This window comes from Thermobia domestica, chromosome 16 (assembly GCF_964235325.1).
Source record: "Thermobia domestica chromosome 16, izTheDome1.hap1.1, whole genome shotgun sequence".
In the NCBI taxonomy this organism is placed as follows: Eukaryota; Metazoa; Arthropoda; class Insecta; order Zygentoma; family Lepismatidae; genus Thermobia; species Thermobia domestica.
This window is the reverse complement of record NC_137469.1, coordinates 99,204,509-99,228,545: the sequence shown is the minus strand read 5'-3', so window position 1 is coordinate 99,228,545 and position 24,037 is coordinate 99,204,509. Positions and strand designations below refer to the sequence as shown.

At 36.8% G+C, this 24,037-nt stretch overlaps 1 protein-coding gene across 1 annotated transcript in view; it reads right to left on the bottom strand.

The window, feature by feature from the left end:
- The window catches only part of LOC145673268 (chloride channel CLIC-like protein 1), a 216,301-nt gene that overhangs the window by 79,954 nt on the left and 112,310 nt on the right, over positions 1–24,037 (bottom strand). Inside the window, exons 4-5 of the mRNA XM_081742804.1 lie at positions 9,638–9,819; positions 916–1,128 (exon numbers count right to left, since the gene is read on the bottom strand). Coding sequence (XP_081598930.1) covers positions 916–1,128; positions 9,638–9,819 — 395 coding nt within the window. The remainder of the gene's footprint in view (positions 1–915; positions 1,129–9,637; positions 9,820–24,037) is intronic.

Below are 24,037 nucleotides of genomic sequence, written 5' to 3'. Positions count from 1 at the left end.
GTATCAAGTGCATAGCGTACTGCCCACTCACCTAATTTAAATCCTATCGAGCCACCCATTCTCTACAACGAATGTGTAAGAGTTGCGTAGTACACGAGTGGGACCTACATGTTTTGCAGTCAAGGGTAACACAGTCTAGTGACACCTTGTAATTCCTCTCAGAAAAATGCTGACTCTTCTACCGGTTCCAACTGGGTACCTTGTGCTCTTATATATATACACAGTAGTAATACTACCTATCTTGTCGCTATTTGCAAACATTCTGTTGTAACATTTTAATTATTTTCATTATCCTTAATTTTTGAGAATCATCTCTGTTTTAAGAGAAATCTCAAAAAATCCGAAATTAAAAAATAAAATGAAGTTTATTAATAGAACTTCAACTGACCAAAGCAGTATATATATTTTAAGATTATATATTTGTGTTGCAGTTTCGGCTATGTAACATAGCCTTCCTCAGACACATTATGAGAGAAATATCCAATTCTGACAGTTTATATACAATCTGGATGCAAGACACGCCCACTTTCTCTTTACAAAACGTAAACTTTTAGTTGGCTCTAAAAAGTAAACTTTTAATTGGCTCAAAAAGTAAAAAGAAAGTGACTACAGTAATTACAAATTTACTTTTTGAGCCAATTAAAAGTTTACGTTTTGTAAAGAGAAAGTGGGCGTGTCTTGTATCCAGATTGTATATAAGCTGTCAGAATTGGATATTTCTCTCATAATGTGTCTGAGGAAGGCTATGTTACATAGCCGAAACTGCAACACAAATATATAATCTTAAAATATATGTACTGCTTTGATCAGTTGGAGTTTTATTAGTAACCTAGAATTTTCCAAAGCTACAATGAATAATTTACAAGATAAAATGAAGTAAAGTTTTTCAATAACATTAACTTTAAATCAACTCACCTTATCTGATCCAAAGAGATTTGACAGTGTCTCGGACCATGAGACCGTTGAGCACGGTTCACTATGAGAAAAAGCTTCCGTTAATATTTCATCTACATCTCCCAGTGTATTTAGATCACCACTTGCAAAGGCTTTTAACACTTCTAACTGCTTCCCAGTTACTGTTATAGTAATATCGCTACTAACTTCTTCTGCAGGGGCAGATACTACATTCTATGAAATAAATAAAAGAAAAGACAAGATAATATTTTTTTCTGACTTTTGGATATGTTATACCTATTAGAAAACATTTTTGAAAATATTCGTACTTATTATAGCAATGTCTGACTGAGATCCAATTTAATATATTCTTTAGAACGATTTTAACGTACAAATGTTGTCCTAATGATATGGAGTACGAGTTTGGGACCACCTAGAAGGATATTAAACTTTATAAGATATCCATGTTATAAGTAAGTGCTCGCGTTGAGTTGAGTTGATTTTGAGTTTAACGTCCCGTTCAGCAGCGAGGCTATATGAAACGTGGACCTACTGATTAACGTGGAATCCGAACCACATGAGCTCCCGCCAGGAATCGAACCCGGGTCTCCCGCGCCAAAGGTGCGTACGCTAACCGTTTAGCCACGGAGGAACTCAAGTAAGTGCTTGCGTTTCCATTTTATGAGATTTTGAATTTTTATTAATTTTAAATACAATAAACTCTCTCTAAAATTTTCAACTAAAATCGGTAGTCTATAGAATGATTCTTCTTAAAAAGATTTCAATGATTTACCACGGATATCTAACCTAAAGAATAACTAGTGTTTACCAAACTTGTATAATTAAATTCCCTAACTTTTCCTGATCTTTTTCCCCTACAAAACTGTGATTTTCCCTAACTCTGCCGCTATAATCCTTCTTAGTTTAACTCCAGAAAAATAACATATTTGAAGTGTACTTCAAGTTTTCAACACTGTTTATATGTTATGCACTACATTGCAAACATACACAATACCCAATTAATTTCTATAATTTATGATTATTTTAGTGGCCTTCCAACATCTCTCGCAGTTACCCTTTCCACTCCCATTTATTACACAGAGTGACCCAAATCAACCTCCCACACTTCAAAGGCGAATAAGACAAAAAGTACTGCAGATATAAAGTTGTTTATTAAAAAATATAAAATGCTTTTGAAAATAGTTTGTAATTAGTTTGTTCTGTTCTTATATTCTCCTTAGGAAGTCCAACAGCTACAGCATGCTTCCTTTCAGAAAGTTCTGGAAACTGCAAAATAAACTGTCTTATAGCCTCGATATTCCAACGGTGAATCTGTTGTTTGGAAGTTCTCGACCCAGTGCAAGATAGTCTTCCGATCAGGAACATTTTCACCATGTGGAATAGTAAACTTTAAGCAAAATACTCTTTGCAGTGGAATCACAAAACTGATATTTTTGAAAAACTTTTCGACTGCGTACGCACGATGAGCTTCTGAACAAACCATAATGACGACTGAAAACGGCAGAAGAAGTGAGCAGAAGCGATGACCTCCCACTCCTCTTGCTCCTACACTGAAAGCGCTACAGCCCATCAAACAAGTGAGTGGTTTTATTGGGTCTAATTTACAATAATTGAATTTCAACACACAACACAACAGAATAATTAGTTTAATTACAAAGTGTTTTGAATACCATTTTATATTTTTGGATAAATAAGTGTATATCTTCATTTTTTTTTTTTTTTGTTTTGTTTGTTTGTTTTATTAACTTTTAAAATGTGGGATGTTTTATTGGGTCACCCTGTATATTCCTGAAGTTAGTTTCTCTCTTTGTAACTTCGTCATATTAATCAATGTGGAGAAGAACTTTAAAAACACTAGTGCCAATACCATCATCACCCATGTCCAAGGGAGTATTTACAGAGTCGAATGTTGGTGTTCACTCATTCTGATAAGCGTGGAGGAAACTTCCAAATTAGACAGCATTATTATTATCTGACGCCGGTATGTACGGTGTCTCAGGTTTTCTGAATATTTACCGAAATTTAACTCACTGGGCGTTACGAAGTATAGTGCTTTCTAGGCATACTTTTATATATGCGCTATCCTTATGTTCAATACTGAAGATCGTGAGAACCTGCGGATAAGTTTTGTCACTCGGGGTCAACTCATGTGTCACCCACAAATCAACACTTTTTTTTTTCCTTCCTTACCGACTGTACAGAGCCACCGAATAACAATGATATGATATATCAGGGTGTCTACTAAAATTCCAAAGTGAAATTTTGTAACTTTTTCGTGACCTTTTCTTTACCAAATTATAAAATTTCCTAACATTTTCAATAGCGAATTTGGGTACGAATTAGGCCGAATTTTCATGATAGAAACGTACTTTGCTTGCGATTTGGTAGCGTCTAAAGACATTTTTGGTGGTGAATTTTGACGTTTTATAAAACAAAACTTTCTAGTCTATACTTATATTTGTACAGACGAAAAAAATCGTGACCCAAAAGCTAACTTTCGTCATTTTCATGACCGTTTTCTGATTTCGTGACATTCGTGACCGATAGACATCCTGTATATGCCTAACTTGTCTACAATGGCATGAACACTTTCCGATAGTCTGCTTCTATAGTGCTCCTGATGAGTTCATCAGAACATGATATGCTCGTGGGTTTTCTCGGGGTTCTCCCGTTTCCTCAAACTTTTTTCATTCCACCATTTCATTCATTTCTCATCATCACCGTCTCCTTTAGTCTAACCAACATAATAGTGGGACGTAAAACTGAAAAATTTCATTCCATTTCATTTCAGAACATGGTATTGGTCGATGCCCTCATTGCTAATCTTGTATTGCTGTCCCCGGAACGAAAATTCAAGTTAAATGATGCGTTCACTTGCTATTCCTGGCCACAATTCACTGCTAATGTCTTTTGTGACTCGCTGTGCAGAATGTCAGTTTGAATTTATACAGAAAAATTACTTATAATTGTGCTTCTCCATGATGCAATTCTATTCGACCCTGTTATAACAACGCACTTTCTTATGACTGTCGGGGGACTGCTCATTGAATGTAGAGTATGTGACGTTAGACATTACGTTCTAGTCCATTTCTATGTTGTGCTGCTCAGATGAGTCCCACTAGACGTCAAAGCAAACATTTCTTTCACATCAACCTAACATTTCATAATAATTAACTTTCACCAACTCCTTCACCTTAGTCAGAACGAGGGACGCAAAACAAGAAACTTTTATTTCATTTCTACTCTTACACATTAAGACTGTATCAAACCATAAGTTCAAACACGTTCTTTGTAATATATTTTACATTATTCTTTTGCACTACATTACATAGTTTAAGGCAATCGGATTTTATCCATCTCAATAAGTAAAATTCTCCGCTAGGTTATTCCAGATTAAACAATTTAACATACAAATAATCAAACTGGCAAAATTTATCCTACCTATAACAAAGAGGTTAATTCACATTGATCAATAACACCCATTATTTACAACCTTGTACGAGAATAACCCTAGATTTAAATTGGTTTGTTCAATCTTCAATCACAATCAAGGTAAGCACATAAAAACAACTAAATCCTGACACAGACCAAAGTGTTTTGCGGGGATTGCAGCACACTGTGCTTCAATACGAAACAAATTCTTACAATTTAGCAATAATTTTAAATGTGCGCATTAAGACAATAGTAGTAAATTTCATTCTGATGATAAATTATTTATTTATAAGAATGAAAAAATAATGAAAAATAACGTTTGCTTACTCTTACATGAAAATAAATTGAAAAGCACGTATAATACGCCCATAAATATAAAAATTCCACAACCACAGAAACTAGTAAATAGTAGTTTTTTTTTTTTAAATATATATATATATACGAAGGATTTTATGGATTCCACACGTATCCATAAAGTTTCATATAATGCCAAGAGACACAGATATCAGCATAACGAAAACTTTCACCAACATGCTGGACTGAAAACACATATTCAGGTTGTCAAATGCCTCAAAAATTGAGTCGATTTGTTGACTGACTTAGAGTTTAGCGTCTCTTTTAACAGCTAAGCTACATAAGATGAGGATCTACAACTGAACGAGGGATCGAAATCACATGAGCTATCACCAGGAATGGAACCCGACTCTCCCACGCCAAAGGCGCAAACGCTAACTATATAGCCAGGAGGGAGTTTCTAAATATCTGAAAAATACAAAGCAGAACATCGATTAAGTAGAAGGGATCAAAAAATCTTTAGTTATCAGAGCCATTCCAGGTCAAATCAACACAATTTGAGAACAAAATTTACCTTACCATCTCAGATTGTCATGAAATTTTGCAAAGGGGTACTATTCACATAGACTTGTTCCAAATTTCAACTTAATATATCGACCGGTATTGAAGATAGGATTACGTAAAGCTTGGAACAAATGCCCAGAATAGCATGTTCAATGTATTTTGAAATTGGAATTGCAGCTCTCCTAATTGAGCTAGCGAGCTGGTTGAGGTGTCATTTTACAGCATTTTTCATGCTCTTTCCTGTGAAATACAACATCACATAGGCTAATACAATTTTTTTATTTTCAAAATCAAAATCAAAATTTACTGTATAAATTTTTTCAAAAAGTACATATTTTACAATTCTGAAATTAATTCCATGAATAGATAGTACTGTTGTAAAGCATCTGACAAAATATGAATTTGGGATGATAATGGGTTCATTGTTTAAAAAATTTAAAACTAACACTATATTTTTCATCAATATCCTGTACCTAGCTGAAGAATACACGAATGCATTTATTTTATTATTATTATTATTATTATTATTATTTTTTTTTTTTTTAACTTGTGGGAATAAATCTGAACACTAACATGAAGAGTACATACAGTAATGGGTCTAAAACATATCCTACCAACTTGTAATCTGCTGGTTATACTTATTACCTCATCCTTTAAAAACTAACTTAAAACAAATTAAAGTGCTGATACTTTTGAACTTTAAAATTATAAGCTCCCCGGACAAAAAATTAGTCACTCCCGAGCGAGAGCAAGGCTGCGTCGGCAAACAGGTACAGATGGCGTATTGGTCGAATCACATGGCCAAACGTTCATACACTGCCTCGAGGCGATCAGAGGGCATTGCTGAGGAGTGACACAGAACCGATCGAAGCGGTGTGTGGGGAAGAGCGCGGACGTGACGGAGTGGCAAAAAGGGGTAATCGTGTTTGGCCGTGCCCATGGCCACACAGTGATGGAAGTTGCCCGATTTGTTGGTGTTTCGCGGCGGATTGTTCAACGTGTCTACAAGCAGTGGTGTAACACCCATGGCCATGAAACACGACGCCAGAACTGTGGTCGGAAAAAGATCCTCACAGATCGAGCCCGAAGACTGGTGTCCAAGCTTGTGAATCGAAATCGCTTCCAAACCCGTCAGGAATTACTGCAGTCTGTGAATGCAGGCCCAGTCCAACCTGTCAGCGAGAGAACATTGCGACGGGAACTGCATGCAATGAACATATGTAGTCGGGTACCTCGCAAAAGGTCACTGCTCACACATGCACATAAAGTTGCTCATCTGCAGTGGGCCAATAATCATCAAACATGGACAGTAGCAGACTGACGCCGTGTCATGTGGTCTGACGAATCACGATTTTGCTTGTATTCGAATGACGCCCGGCGTCGTGTCCACCGACGTCCACATGAAGCTTTTCACCCGCAGTGTGCGGAAGGTCAGGTGCAGGCCGGGGATGGGTCTGTCATATTCTGGGGGTGTTTCTCGCACTATGGGGTGGGCCCACTCATTGAGGTGTCCACGAACATGAACCAGCACGTTTATTTGAACATCCAGGACGAGCAGGTGTTGCCCTTCAGTCACTTTCTTCGCGATGACTTTGCTATAGAATCGCCCATTTTTCAAGTCAACAACAGCAGGGTTCACAGAGCAGGACCCATATGTGACTGGTTTGAGGAACACTCAGGTACCCCTACCACACCTCGAATGACCCGCAAAATCGTCGAATCTCAACCCAAATGAGCATCTGTGGGACCAGTTGGAACAGCGGGTGAAACGTCGACATCTGCATCCCCGACGTTTGGTGGAATTGCGTGATCTTATCCTCCGTGAGTGGATTCAACTGGATGTGACGGCCTTGCAGACCCTTGTGGACTCTTCCCGACCGCATCCAGCCGGTTATCCAGGCCAGGAGCGGCGCTACACGGTATTAACGTAAGTATCAAGGGAGGTGAGTAATTTTTTGTCCGTGGTGCTTGTTAATACAAGTTTCACAATTAAAAATGTTACTGTAAATAAACGTGGTTTGTAAAAAGTATACATATAGCACTGGTACAACAGCAGGGTTGGCTGTTTAAACCAGGTGTTTTTTTATAGAAAAAAAAACAATTGGTGTAAAAAAAACAATGCAAAAATGCCACAAATCGTAATCACAAATGCCACGTGAATTTCATAGTGACGTTTTCACATATGTCGAACCATCTGTGTTAGTTGAATCTAATTTTTGCCCTGTAATTAAGGAGCCCGATGAGCCCACAAAATTTCTCCCAGGTGGAAACCGAGTAGTGGTTCAGATGCCACTTCAAGTAATATGTCCAATCCTTCATAACCTCGCTGTTACATAAGGACGTTAAGCGTAAACAAACCAAACGAGTTGAAGCAGCTTTAGCGGGTAAGCATGAGTTCATTGCCAAGCAACAGGGAGCCTTCTTTAACTACACAAAAGAAAATCTCAAAGAATCAGAATTTGCTGTCATCTGTGATTTTTCTGAAAATTATAGTACTGCGCTACAAGATGAAGCACAGAGCTACCACTGGACAAGCTAACAGGTCGCAGTCCGTCCTTTTGTTTTATATTTCAAACAGGAAAACAAAGTTGAAGATGTTAAATATGTAGTTTCCGATTGCTTGGAGCACAATACAGTTGCCGTTTACACCTTTCAAAAAAAAAAAAAAAAAAAAAGACTCGTATCATTTCTGACATCCGAATTCCAAAAACTTCCAAACAAGGTTTTTTATTTTTCCGACAGATCTACCACGCAACACAAAAATAAGAAAAACTTTTTGTACCTTTGCTTTAATGATGCAGCTTTTACAGTGAAAGGAGGGTACTTCTCGGCTATAGCACATAGAAAAGGGCCTTGGGATGGAGTAGGTGGTTCAGTAAAGAGACTGGCAGCTTGTGCCAGTTTGCAAGGACCCGATGACAATCAAATTCAAACCCCAAGACAACTTTTTGAGTGGGCAGTAGAAAACATTATCAAAGTAAATTTTGCCTACTCAACCCAAGAAGAATATACTGAAGCTGAAATGTTCCTGGAAAGTCGCTTCGATCAAGCATTGACCATCAAAGGAACACAGCAATATCATGCATTCATTCCCAAAACTACATCAACATTATTGGTGAAACACTTTTCAGATGGTTTGCAGGGTTGGGAAAAGGAAGTGTCACAATCTTCAAATAAACCTCAATTAGAAGACATATCGGGTCATGCCACCGCTGTCTATGAAGGAAATTGGTGGTTCGGGTATGTTTTACAGAAAAATGACGAACATGATGAAGTAAAAATAGGTTTTCTTCATCCACCTGTCCATCACCCATCATTCTCACATCCAAGGAACGCTGATGTTCTGTGAATGTCTTGGTGGCCGTTCTGACAAAAGTAAATCCTGTCTAACTCCCGATGAAAGAAGTTATGTTCTCCTTGAAGGTGATGTATGCCGAACAAATTTGGCTTTTTCAAATTTCAACTGATAAACATATCCTATTACTTATTGAAAATTTTATTATGAAATCATCTGTACTCTTTCTTCAGATTAGTGTTCATTTATATTTTTACAGGAATGTAAAACTTAGTATTCTTCTGTTATTACCCTACGTACAGAGTATTCCTTAAAAATAAGTATTAGTTTTGAATTTTTTTTAACAATGAACTCATTACCATCCCAAATTCATATTTTGTCAGGTACTTTACAACAATACTATCTATTCATGGAATTAATTTCAGAATTTTAAAATGTGTACTTTTTTAAAAATTTTGTAAGGTAAATTTTGATTTTGATTTTGAAAATAAAAATGTGTATTAGCCTATATGATGTTGTATACCACAGGAAAGGGCACGAAAAATGCTGTAAAATGACACCTCAACCAGCTCGCTAGCTCAATTAGGAGAGCTGCAATTCCAATTTCAAAATACATTGAACAAGCTATTTTGGGCATTTTTTTCAAACTTTACATAGACCTATCTTCAATACCGGTCGATATATAACGTTGAAATTGGAATTTTTCTTAGTCTATCTAGAGGACATCTATGTACCAAATTTCATTAAAATCTGAAATGGTGAGGTTAAATCACTGTGTTGATGGAATGACCCATCATAGAAAGCTAGGCAGACATACAAAGTCTTAAATTTTAAATGCGCACTCTGTGTAAAAGTTAGAATAACATCACTGACACCTTTACCATCGCCACCAACCACAGAGAAAATAATCAGCGTGTAGCAGCACAAAGTTTTTATTAACCGTGTTTTTTCATGTCAAATCCCATCCCCACTAAAGCCTAGTCTTCCTATGCCTTGACAATGCTAATACCTGTCGGCAAAAATTCGACTTTTAATATGTTTGCTTGAACTTACCTACAAGATACAGAACAAGGTCGGTAGGTTTTGAATAAAAAATACTCTTTCCTTGTGTATGAAAACGTGAGTGCATAAACATACCTTCCAGTATGCAGTATCGAGAATAATATTCATAAATCTTCTCAGGTATACATAATCACTATTACACTTGCACTGGGGCTTTGAATCTTCCATTCTCTGCAAAGTTGCGTGGCAAGATTGTAACTCATTATTACACTCTTTTACTTCTTGTTCCACAACCTTACAATCATTTGGACAAATATCTGCAAAAAGAAAACAATATATTAGTAAACATTTGGTAATTACATGGCAACAAACTACCCTTCGAATAACCGCGATTGCCGGAGGTCACAGTTTTCTAAGTTCATTGAAGTAAGTTGATGTTAGAGGTCAGAAAGGTTGATCTGTTGTGCGTAAATTTCTATTAGTTTCCACGTAGCTATGGAGCGTATTTTATCAAGTAGACTGGGCTATAAACTAATTTTAAAAAGGAATCGTTAGACGTCATTTTGTTAGTAATAATTAGGACAGATCAAGAGCTCTATGAACATTATCCGTGCAGAATACGGGAAAGGAATAGAAAAACTGAACGGTTCGAAGTATAGTCTGATACACGACATTATGCTGCCGTCTCTATATACAATGTTACTATGGAAGGCATGATTATGTTATAAGGCATGATTATTCTATTATGATGTATATGTTAGAAGACAGCCAAAAGGATAGAAACATGTTTGGGTCATTCCATATGAAATCACCAAATTTGAAACTAAAATGTGGCTCATATGTTTCAGATTTTCTTCAAATTTTCTACAAATGTTGTGGTACCCAAACATAACACACCTGTAAAATTCTACAGCTCTACCTCAACGGGGATTCCTGTCGGAGCCATTCGAAATTTAGGGATTTTGTGCAAAAAACACCTAAGTCCGCCCACGACTTAACGTACTGAAACTGCTAGATCTCTAGATATATTGAAGCTATTTGAAAATGGTTTTCACTAAAACACTCTTAGAATTTGTAACATTTAAATCATTGTAGTAATTAACTGCCCAAGTGGGGTTGAGCATATGAATTTCACCATCAAAGAGAAAAAAAGAAAAAAATAATGTCAAAATTTGGCAATTATTTCTCAAAAAGGCCCAGCTTAAATTTTCAAAATAAGTACCTCTGGTGTTCCTCTTTAACATATAAAAAATTAGGAGGGTGTTTTTGGTATGTTCAAGAAAAAAAATAATGACCGAATATAAGTTTAGGGCTAACTTAGGCACTTTTTGCACAAAACTCCCAAATTTCCAATGACTGTTTCTAGTTTATCCATGCTGAAAATGTTTATAATTGTGAAGACTGAGGTGCTTTAATAAATGAATTGTACCAGAAATTTGAAACTTCAAGTACAATTGCTTAAAGGACTCAGATTCTGTCATTACTTCCAAAATCATGGACTAATATGAAAACTGTTGAAACATTTCAAACAACCGAATATCTTGTTTGTAAAGCAAGAAGATCAGAAAGGAGCATGTTATTTTAGACAAACCTGGTTCTAAAAAAGGACATAGTATTCCTGCAAACACCTTTAATTTAATCACAGAATTTTCCAACAACGATGAAGTGTCCTGAGATGCTGGACTCAGTGTCAGTACGCATACGAATTTCACTTTCAAAGAGAAAAAATGTCAAAATTTGGAAATTATTTCTGGAAAAGGCCCACCTAACACCAAACTCAAATTTTAGAAATAAGTAGCTCTGGTATTCCTCTTTATTATATATATATATATATATATATATATATATATATATATATATGGCGTAAAGTGGTCATTTCCTACCAAGGCAGTATATATTATTCTTTATTTTAGGATGTGATTTTTAACAATTTCTAACTGTTTATGTTCCCATTCTGACTGTTTATTAGTATACTGTTATCAAATAAATTAAAGGAGTTTGCTTATCTGCAATGTTTTTGCTTGCTCGACCTCTTGCAAATATGGTTTCAAAAATTCATTATTATTTAATGTTTACTCTTTCTGCGCTATGGTATATTGCTCTCGCATTGCAATGATGCTATTAACGATTATCTACTATGATATAAAATTGTAAGTAAAAAAGTTTGAATTTTTTAGCGCTGAAAGTCTATGTTGTTTCTTATACCTCATAGTGACATTTTCTCTAAAGTCAGAAAATGAAAACAGGCAGCTTAAAAATTTTTTTAGAAGAAACTATTCAATATTTTGTAATGAAATTTCTTGAAAGTGGTGGAATTATTTGCAAAGATTTTTAGGAAAAAATGGTGTTTTGTTTCATAGTAATATATATAAGTTATTTTATATAAACTACGAATTTAAAAAATAAAAAATGGTCAGTACACCCCATCTTTTTTTGTTATATGTATAATATTCATACCTTCTTATCTTAAAGCTGTGAAATGTAAATACTTTGGCTATCAACTAATATAATTCATTTTTCTGCAAAGTAATTATAACTTAGACGAAAATATTTTTTAAAAAAATACATTTTTTAAAAATTTCAAGTGGTCATTTTGTTCCGTCCTTAGTGTTGCCATACTCACTGAGTTTACCATACAGCTTTCAGCCAATCAGAAAATTATTTTGTGTCATGTGACTCTAAGTGCGTTTAAGAATATTCTACTATGTATATGGAAATATTGGAATTGTTCTATCTACAGTCAGGATTACCAACTTTCCTAAGTAGCACTCAACCAATCATCAAGCTCTTCACATGCTCGCGCGGGAAGGTGACGCGTCGATAGAAGAAGGAGGGAGAGCGAGAGAGAAAGGCAGGAATTTTATACTGAAAGAAGAACGCGGCGAACAATGAGACAAAAATTCGTGGTTACAAAAGCCTTGCTATTGTGTTTTTGTGCGCGTGAATATATTAAATGTTATTTTTCTAAAAGAAACATCAGGGTAGGAATATACGCTGTGGGAAATTTATTGCTAGTATTTTCAGCAGCATTTGTTAACGGGCGATTGTACGTGAAGAAAAATCAGTGTATTTCTTATTACAATTTTGGCATTTAGGAATAATTTATAAGAATCGAGCATGCATAGGGGTGAATGATAGGGGCGAGGACAAAAGAAAGCTGCACAGAAGCGCATTCTAAATTTCCGAAGATAAGACAAATCTTACCAAAAGTTTTCCTGACTATGGCAAGAACCCATAGACGTAGCGAAGAACCCGTAGCCCCCGAGTGCGAGGGCCCTAAGCGTATCGGGGCTCTATTTAATGATAGGTATAACGACTATTTTGTCATATTAATCGAGCTTCTGATAATTCTTGCCAAGTATAAAATTCGCAGGGGCGCGAAAGAAAGCGACAACCATCAGCATTACTTGACTTCGAGCACTGTGGCTCAATGGTAGACCGTTCACCTCAAGTGCTTGGGGTCCCTTACTCGATCCCAGCTCGCGCCAAGTGAGCTTTGTGGTGGACAAACACCGTGTTCGTGGGTCCTCGGGGTTCTAACGTTTTCTGCCTCTTTCTTTATTCCAACATTGTACTCATTCTCATCATCACCGCCTCATTTAGCCTACCCGGCATAACCGTAGGAAGTAAAAACTCAAATATTTTATTTTCCAGATCATCACTTTTCTTCTTTCTCTTTTTCCTTCGAAAATTTAGTTGTATACACCACCACTGTAGTCCCAGAATATGCAACATTTTCTATATTTTTTATTTCATAAAACGTCTTAAGTTGCTTAGCCTCGTTGTTGAATTTTCACTTTTTTCTTTTATTAAGAGGGGGGTCTAAATCCTCCGCTACCCCCTGCAAAAACTCATTTGATATTTTACGAGTAAACAATAATACGCTCTGTACGTAGGAAAATAGTGTATACGTAGAGAACGCAGTAAATTTAAAATTTGAACACTTATTTTATTCAGCATGCTTACATTATACAATATGTTGTAATGTAATCAATATGTACAATATAAATATAAAACAAGTAGTATTGCCACGTGTACACTACATGAAGGACTTTGGCATATTTGTGCGATATTTTCACAATTAATATTGAAACAGGAAATGGTAGTAGATTTCTACCACTTCCGGTTTCAGTGGAGATTCAAAAGGGTAGGAAAGCAAAAGTGTTATGAGATATCGAGAAGTGGTTTTCGAAAATCGACTCAGCATCCCAAGAATAGGTTTCATTTCCTCTGAAAGCTTCCTCCTTAAACCGGAAAAGGTAGAAATTGATCATTTCCTGTTTCAACATCAATGGCCATAAAATGGAAACCGTAATAGTGACAAGCGGTTTTCAGAAATAGATTATGTCTCTTATCATCATCAGTCCCGTTTTTAAGCAATTACGTCCGTTTCAACGCATGACAAAACTTTAACGAAAACTTTTTTTTTTTTTTTTTTTTTTTTTTTTTTGCAATCGATAGAGATATTGGAGGCAAGATTTTTCGAATCCACCTCATCTTTAACTTTCCATTCTGTGATTGGCTGCTCTTGTTAAATGACGTCAAATACTTTAATTCCTTATCACCTCTATATTATTTAATTGAATGCCCACCACAAAATCAACTTCACACCATTCCCTGGTCGGAAGCCATAACAAAGGAAATCCCAAACTGATTTACATATATGGTTACCCGATTTGATTCTTCAGGGTTTTCTCTGCTCGGGGCTCCATACTACAGCAATGAATAGGAATATCTGTCTGGGAGCCCATCAAGGCTTTTTCACAGTCCTCATTGCTTGTAATATATGTCTAGAATGAACAATGAACTAAAATCCTTACTCTTGGTCAAATACCCATTTCCCTACTTAAAAGAAATCAAAATGTAAAATATTAAATTTTATGGCGCATTTTTTGACGTCATAATAATCGCAAATACTTGGATTTCAAATGAATCCATAACAAAATAATAATCCCCCTCCCTGCCATTCGACTCGATTGGCATTTGTGTTTGCAGATGTAACCCTATTGTCTGGAGTTACAATATAAGTAGGGAATAAAACAGGGTAAAATCTACCCTTATGCTGTAAATTTCGACATATACATGCAAGGTAAATTTCCAATATAAACCACGTAAAACATTTCAAAGAATAATTTTTTTAAAAGCTGAAGATGATCATGGACAGGATTTAAAAGTAAAGTGGTGCCCCGGGGGGAAATATTTATCAACAACTAGGGTGTCATAATCAACGACATACAGTAACGAGTTAATACGAATAAACTGTGTTCTGTTGAGCAGGCTACTCCATTATTAGAAAATAGTTTGTTGATGGTATGTAATATTAGAGTTCTTTCCAGGGGGTGGGGCGATCGGGGCGATTGCCCCCGCCCCAGAAGAGGAAACTTTCTTATTTTATATATAAATAAAACCCATCCCAGAGTTTGGCGCTCTTAAAAGTAGCTCTAAGTAGCAGTATTACAACCCACAGCCACCCCCCCCCCAGAAGTCCGTCCTGGATCCGCCCCTGGTTCTTTGAGATCAGTTTGCGTATCTTTAAGTCCCGTTGTTTTTAGAGCTTTAAAAAGCATGTATCGATTTTAGAGTCACTGGCAAGTTTTGATTCGCCCCCAGTTCATGAGTTCTCATTTTATTAGTTGTAGTGTAATGTTTCTCTATATTCTGTATTTTTAATTTTACATAACAACATTGTTATTAGTGTAGCAAAATAATAATAAGCAACCATTTTTTCTAACGCATAGTCATGGGCACGAGTCAAGCTAAAACTCGACTCGAATTCAAGTCTAGTTTCGAGTCGAGTTAAAGGTAATATTCTCGAGTCGAGTTCCGAGCCGATTCACTGTTTCTGGCGTCAAGTTTCGAGTCGATTCGAGTTTGATAAATAGCTCGCTCGTTTTAACTCGTTTTGAAATCATGGCCTGATTAAACTGGAAAGCGAAAGCCATGAGAAATGTAACATAAGCAGTAATATGGAATACTTTTAGTGTCGCTCAGGAGAGGGTACACTGGTCGCATCTCGTCTCGTCTCGATAGTGAGATTTTAAGAAATATTTTATAACAAATTCTGCTCGGCTCGGCTTAACTGAGCCGTTGGCTCAAGCCGACTCTCTTGGAGTGAACCATTGGCTCGAGCTGGCTTTGTTGGGATAAGCCATCTGCTCGGTTCGGCTCAACCGAGCCGAGGGCTCTAGCCGAGTCTGTTGGGTGAGCTGTTGGCTCGGCTCACTTCTCGGTTCGGGTCGATATTGAATGAGCTGTGAGCCAAGCTGCGCGAGTCGTTGACAATTCTAAACCCGGGTCGAGCAGTTTTGAAGATATTTGGCCAGTGCCCTGTAACTTTTAACAATGTTTGGCTCGACCCGAATACTCAACCTAGACCTTCACCCCAAATTCAGAAGCTCGTTAACAATGTTCTTAATTCCTAGACTTCACGACTACCGAGATTGGCAATCAACTACTGTTTTTAGTATTTAAATACAAACCGCCTATCTTTCATGTTTATACACAGTGTTGTTATAAATAATAATAATAATAATAATAATAATAATAATAATAATAATAATAATAATAATAATAAGTTGTAGTAGTGGTAGTATCATTGATAATAATTATATTTTCTATGTAAAATACTTGAAGAGAGTACTGGAAACTACACACCGGATTTGCCTCGACTCGACTCGAAACTCGACCCGAATTCGAGTCGACTTGGAGGAAATTTTTCGAGTCGAGTTCTCGGGTGGAGCTTAAAGATGTCTGTTTCTAGTCGAATCGAGTTTCAAACAAAACTCGCTCGAACTCGCTCGTGCCCATCCCTACGAGTAATGCAGTATGGCATTTTAGTCAATGTTACATTATATGAAAATGTTCATATAGCTGTCAAGTAAAAATTTACCCTTGCATTTACACAAAGCTATTCAGAACGTGCAATAATAATAATAATAGACATAATAATAATAATAATAATAATAATAATAATAATAATAATAATAATAATAATAATAATAATAATAATAATAATAATAATAATAATAATAGCGGTAGTACGGAAAATTGAAGTAATAAGGTTTATTGACATATTGAAAGTTTCGGACCTAAAAGTAACGCGTTACTTTCGAAGTAAAGTAACAGTTACTTTTTGGGGCAAGTAACGCGTTACATTTTAAGAGAAAGTAAAATAACTCGTAACTCGTTACATTTTTACAAGTAACTTACCCAACACTGCCTTAAGGAGATAATCGCGATTTAAATATTCGTAAATCAGAAGAGATATGAAAGTTAAGCGTTAAAATAAATCTGATAATTAGAAAATGAAGGAATTTATATGCAACCTAAAGATAGCAACAGAACTCCTTATGTAACATTTTCAAAGCTAAGATTAACAGTTATCTTCTTCAAGAGGGTTTACGGCAGCATAGAAAATTATAAATCCAATTATTATAAGTAGTACCTCTGACTGCCCCGCATTTCACATCACAAGCGCCCTTCATCCTGGGGCCGCGGTGGCTCAGTGGTAGAGCGTTCACTTCTGGTGCTTGGGGTTCCCTGGTTCGATCCCAGACTCCACCAAGTGAACTTTGTGGTGGACAAACACCGTGTGCGTGGATTTTCTCGGGGTTCTCCCGATTCCTCCCACTTTCTTCATTCCACCATTTCACTCATTCCTCATCATCACCGTCTCCTTTAGCCTAACCGGCATAACCACGGGACGTAAAACTTGAAAAAGATTTCATTTCATTTTCATTTTGCCCTTCATCCTGACAAGTGGGCAATTCATCTGCCCACGATGACTTTTCAGCCGTTCCAGTAACATCAATATCTCAGTTTGGGTTTGGGGATCATGCTTCGGTGAACCTTGACTATCACCATCAGCAGCTATTAAAGAATTATAACTTATTTCCGTACTAGATAATATGGGTAACTATAGCTTTTTGTCTATAGAAGACGGAGAGTGTATGGTATTATCGCAGGAAATATTTGATACATAAGACTTAGATTGTCAGTATTTAGGAGCAACTTTTAAAATAATCAGTTACCTTAAATGTGCTACTGCTTAGCCGAGAATACCCGACAGTCATAGTCAAGTGATCTACGGCATTAAGCTGTAGATCGTTTGCTGTGAATGTCTTGGATTCGAATCCCGCTTCGGGCATAGGTGTTCTTAACTGTCCTCGTTTACTTCTATGTCTGTGTGGTGTCATAATGGTTACAGTGTAATCCGTGCAAAGCGTTCAGCAGGTTAAATAATTTGATAAAAAGCTGTTATCTTTTCATATAAAAAACAGTGGTTAGCGCGTGCATTCGGTGCCCGTGGTCATGGATTCAATTTCCGGAGAGGCACTAAACAATTTCGGTGTTGACCCAGCATCGTGAGGGCAATTGGGGAGTTATCTGAAGTAAGAGGTAGCGGACTCCAGTCTAAAAAGCCGGCATTAGGGATTTCCAATATCCAATATTTTCTTTTCAACTGGTTTGCGAAGCTCAGAGCTAGCTACTTGTTTTCTTTTTTAATTCATCTTCATAAGCAGCACAACTAATCACTAAGGAAAAGCAATCTTCTCAATAAAATTCGTCTCGCGTCTTTCGTAACTCTAAGTTTAGTTACTTTAGCTGTTTTTTTTTTTTAAGTTGAAGGGCGTTTTATCATTTTCCCCTTATTTCCTTTTTTTGTTTTTTTTGTTTTTTGTTTTACCTATGTTTCTTTGCACGAACATTGCATCTATAGGCACGTGCTTAGTGTGTTCGTTTACAAAAGCGGGTCTCTTTTCTACCACTATAGAAAGTGAGAGTGCTCTGTATTAGAAAAATATTAATTGACGTATGTAAGTGAATATATCTGTAATGAAGTCATAATTACTTAGTTTTTGCATCGTACATAGTTTCCTCATCCTCAATAATCTCTTCACCCCCGCTTTCTGAATTCCAGTTCTGGTATTCTTTCTTGAGCAAGTTCTATTTAATGGGGGACTAATGTTTCATGTAAGCCTCTTAACTAGAACATCAGCAATAAAGAAAGTAGGGTTTAATTTACACTAGTTTTAGAACATTACGTTAATTATTAGCTAAATAATAATAATAATAGGGAGCGTGCTTAGGCTAGTGGTTAGCATTCTAGCTTCGCAATTGGTTCGAATTCGGACACCAGCCATCCTGACTGAGGACTTTCCAGGGTTGTTCCTCAGTTATACTGGGCAAATGCTAGGTTAGTACCTTAATCTAAGGCTCTGAAGACCTTGCTTCCATTCCTTTTCCAATGTTGTTTTCATCTGTTGATTACTACAGGTAAAGTGATCTTTCAGGACGTATCTGGTAGCTTGTAGTAAATAAACAATAATGACATAACAATCTTCATGAAACGTGTGGGTTAATTTAACTACAGCCTTACGTCCCAACACATAGCTAAAATTTTAATATCAATTTCCTGACTTTAAAATACTATTTTCACATTGTTTTAGCCTTCAATTTTCTCATGTATGTTCCCACCGAAAATTGAACCTGAGATCACATGAACAAAATACGAAACACTTCAATGATACGATGCATGAATGTGTTTTGATTACGTCCTGCAATGTATGATTAAAGAAACCTGGAGGGTGAAGAAAAAAATAACAAAGATCTCTTTTCTTTTATTTACTCCTTCAACAAACCCCGACCTCAGAAGGGCAAGCGATAAGTTAGGTGATAAAGTCATACAACTAACACTTTTATTAATACAGTGAAACCTCTGAATAACGGGCACCAATGGGACATGAACTTTTGTCCGTTACTGAGAGGTGTCCGTTACAGAGAGGTTACAAAAATTTAATATTTCACAACGGGAATTGTATGCAGTAATATACAGTAAATACATTATGTGTGAGCGTAAATACGTAAAATTCAACATGAAAATATTGTATTTAGTGCGTATTTGAATTAATGGAGGAATGGAGGAGAGATTCATTTCTGTTAAATAATATTATTGCTGGGGGATGTGTTAATATATTTGTATACTGCAGAAGATGCATGGGAGGGAAAGTGTGTGTGTGTGGGGGGGGGTAGTTTTTCATTCATTTCAAATTCTCAGAACCTCAAAAGATGTGTTAGGAACCAACTAACCGGCTAAACTCGTTTGTTTAGCGAAAAAGGCATACTTTTTCCTCTACAAGGGTAACAAAACTCATTAGCAAGTGTCCTCTGAGAATCCTCAGTAGAAATGTGTGTGTGAGTATGTGTGTTTGTGCATTGGTGTGGTATATTCGTTGACGGAATCGATGAAAAGATAAGTTATTGGAAGTGTATATGTTTATTGACCTAAAAGGAAGCCGGAAAAACTCCAACCCAGACTTGTTCCAGTATCATAAGTAAAAGAAAAATGTTGCTTTTCAAAATAAATAAATAAATAAATAAATAAATAGATAAATAAAATAAAATAAATAAAGTGCTAGAAGAAACATTCCTCGTTGAGAATCTTATTGTAAAACAATCAATGTTGGTTTTGTTACCTATGAAATTGTCGGGAAAGATGCAAGGCCCAGAGGAAAAAGGACTAATAGGGAAGGGAAGATCTTTCGCATAGAATTCTTGGTCATACAACTGACCCTGTATGAGTGTTATTGCTTGTTGAAGGTTTTCTATGATTTCCAGAAGAAAACGGTTTATTGTGGGCAGATATATATATATTAAAAAAAAAAGAATTTCAAGTTCAGCTTGAAACTGTTCTGTTTGATGGTTCACCAGGTCTAGACTCATGATAGATACACTTGTAGGGAAAATACTTTTCTGTCTACTGTAATATATCGCAGAACCGAGAATAATTCCTGCCCGTTATGAAGAGGTATTGAAACGTTTGGGGGGGGGGGGAAAGGACTGTCTGCGTCCGTATTGGAGAGTGTCCGTAAAAGGGAGGGTTTTGTTCCGTAGGAGAACATATATTTTTGCCGGGACATAAAAACCTATCCGTATTGTAGAGGTGTCCGTTATTGAGAGGAGTCCGTTAAGCAGGGTTGAAAAAAACACGTTTTAAAAAAAGAATGTTTTTTATGTTTAAAACATGTTTTTTTTGTTTAAAACGTTCTTAACGTTTAAAACAAAGTATTTTGTTTTAGACAAAAAAACACGTTTAAAATGTTTATTTTCTTTAAAACAATAATCTAAATAGGCATATATATATATATTCTATTTTTACACGCTCACAAGTATTGCTTGCCATCTATATTCAACCGTTAGATCAAATTTCTGGAACTTCCCTAATCTCGATCCGTCTAAATGTTCAATTCCGGAGAAAGAAATCGGGATTTTCCCAATTTCGGTTCACTGAATATGTAGTTTCTTTGTCTTACGTTCTACTAGTCGTTTGTATTCTTAATCTTTAAACGCCCATTGATGCAACTGCTGTATCAGGGCTTTAAACCTCAATGGCTCAGTCCCTAATTAAGGCTGGAAGATGGTTTTGGAACCAATTTATTCCTGAAGGATGCAGCTTTCCGCTGGTGTGCATCTTATCTATGTGAGGGTACCATGTGGCGGTGGGAGGAGGGTCGTGTTCTTTTGTTTCTTTTTAAACGGTTTTTTGGGAGCCATTCCCCTCTTGGGGGATAGATTCATAAAAATTGGTACTTGAAGCAATGAAGTAGGCCACTATATGGTAATGTTGTGTATTTGTACTTCTTGCTTATATAGGGGAGCAGGGAGGGGGCAAAGTTAGACAATTTTTGGAGTTTCAGTTTTTGACGTAAATTACATTTATTTTTACAACAAACATCAATAGCTCAGCCCCTAATTAAGCTAGAAAGATGATTGGGTACCAAAGTATTCCTGAGGATTGAAGTCTTTCACTACTATGCATTTTCATTAGGGATGGGCACGAGTCGAGCTAAAGCTCAATTTGACTTGAAACTAGAAGCAGTTTCAAATCGAGTCAAAGGTAATTTTCACGAGTCGAGTTTCGAGCCAAGTCACTGTTTTAAGGTCGAGTTTCGAGTCGAGTTGAGTTTGATAAACGGCTCGCTCGTTTAGCTCGTTTTAACTCGTTTTGAAATCATGGCCTGATTAGACTGGAAAGCGAGTCATAAGAAATGTAAGCAGTAATATGGATCATTTTTAGTGTTGCTCAGAAGATGGGACACTGCTCGCATCTTGTCTCGTCTCGATTAACAGGACGGCTATGGATTTTTATAACGAGACAGCCTCAAATGTGAGCACCAATGTAAACACCGGTATATACTGTAGTTTTTACCACCAAAGCTGAGACCTGCACGATCTAACATTTGAGCCGAAGCAGAAGCCCAACACAGGTAGTGATGTTAACTGGCCCAGTTCGGTTCAACTGAGGAGCAGCTCGAGCCGGCTCGGTTGAGATGAGGCACCGATTCGGCTCAGGTGAGCCATCCGTTCGAGCCGGCTCGGTTGGGTGACCTGTTGGCTCGGTTCGATAGTGAATGAGCTGTGAGCCGAGCCGCTAGAGCCGTTGAAAACCCGAGCCGAGCAGGTTTGAACATGTTTGGCCGACCCAGTCTAACTTTTAACGATTTTTGGTTCGAGCCCGGATACTTGCTTCTCCGGAACTGAAACCCAGAAGTCCAGAGAACTCAAGTTTAAATTTAAAAAAAAAAAAAAAAAAGACCGAAAGTATCTCCGTAACTTATCTCTATTATATTCGGTTATTCTCGTTTTACAGGTATTTCCAGTAACCTTCAACAACACGGATACGAACACAGATACAGCGAGGACATTTAATATTTCAAAGGCTCTCCCACCGGGAATTGAAACTGAGACCCCGTCTACTGAACTATCTGGTGGGTGGGGTGCCTGGTTCGTTCCCAAGGCATGTAAGCTTGAGACGAACAACATCGTGTTCGTAGGTTTTCTCGAGACACTCCCACTTTCTCATTCCACCATTCCGTCCATAATAATTCACTTGCTTCAATCATGGTCTTCCTTAACTTAACAGGCATAATCGTTGGACATTAAATATAAAGATTTCATTTTCAAGCTGTTAACCCAAACCAATCCGAATCGAAAACCAGTTGTATTTTCTATTGCTCATTAACTTTTTTTTTTTTTTTTTTTTACAAAAAAATATGTAAAAAAAAAAAAAAAAACGGGGAATCGTAATTCCATTCAAAAGTGAAACAGCAGACTCATAATACCTTAACCTAAAACGTAAGCATTACATTTCGTTTGGAACTTTTCCAAAACATATACGGATGTTATGAAAAGTGGCAATATAGTGTATATTTTCAAACAAAACTGAACCAAATTACGGTTCGTTTTCTGAAATAAACGGATACATTCTGTTTCAAGTTTAAACCGAACCCAAACCAGTTAACCCAGAGATGGCGTGCGTCAATGAAAACTTGACCCACAACCCATTGACCCATGACCCACCGTGACCCACTATGGCTCACCACCCACCATGTGCCACTCCGACCCACCATCCACCATGAACCACTGACGCACCAAAACACATCGTCATCAACTCTGACATGATCCACGGCCTCTTTACCGACTAAAGAGTTTACAGAACCTCGTGAGCGATGTCCTTGCCTCCTTGACTTCACCTTTTCCGAGGTCAGCTGTAAACTTATTTTCAGTATTCAAATACAAACCGCCTATCATTCATGTTTAATAATAATAATAATAATAATAATAATAATAATAATAATAATAATAATAATAATAATAATAATAATAAGAAGAAGAAGAAGAAGAAGAAGAAGAAGAAGTTGTAGTAATAGAAAGTATCATTGATAATAATTATATTGTCTATGTAGGATACTTGAAGAAAGTACTTGAAACTACACACAGCATTTGGCTCGGCTCGACTCGAAACTGGAGTCGAGTTGGAGGAAATTTTTCGTGCCGAGTTCTCGAGTCGAGCTCAATGATGTCGGTTTCGAGCCGAGTCGAGCTTCAATGAAAACTCCCTCGAACTCGCTCGTGCACATTCCTACATTTTATGTACCGTATGTAGGGGTATTTATGTACGGCCGAGAGAGGGAGGATGAAGTTCGTTTTTTAAATTTTTCATAATTTTTTTTATCAAATTTTGGAGGCCATTCCTCCCCTTTGTGGTACATCCACAAAAATTAGTATATGAAACAATGAAGTAGTCCCCTACATGATAGTAACCTGTATATATACTTTTGTTTATAGAGGAAGAGGGGGTCAAATTTGGCTCATTTACATTTAGTTTCAGAACGGTTCCATATAAGGCAAGATATATTTTACTGAAGTGGTCTAGAAGCAAAATTTTTGTTCGTATACATGATGTGTGCAGCAAAAATGATTTGCATATGGACCTGGTACTGTCGTGGGGGAGGGGAGAGAATGTCTCATTCAATGAATGTTTTTCTGCGCATTTTTTAAAAATTCTTACATAAAACGAATTCGTTACGCAATGGCAGCACTGGCTACCATTTCTTATATTATTGTCACAAGTATGTGGCCTACACATTAGCATCATTTTGTCAGCGCAAAAGCACACATTTTGCACATTTTCAGCAACATTTTGTCACACCATTTTGCGGTGACTGCAAGAGTTGCCAGGGCCCCGCAAAGTCA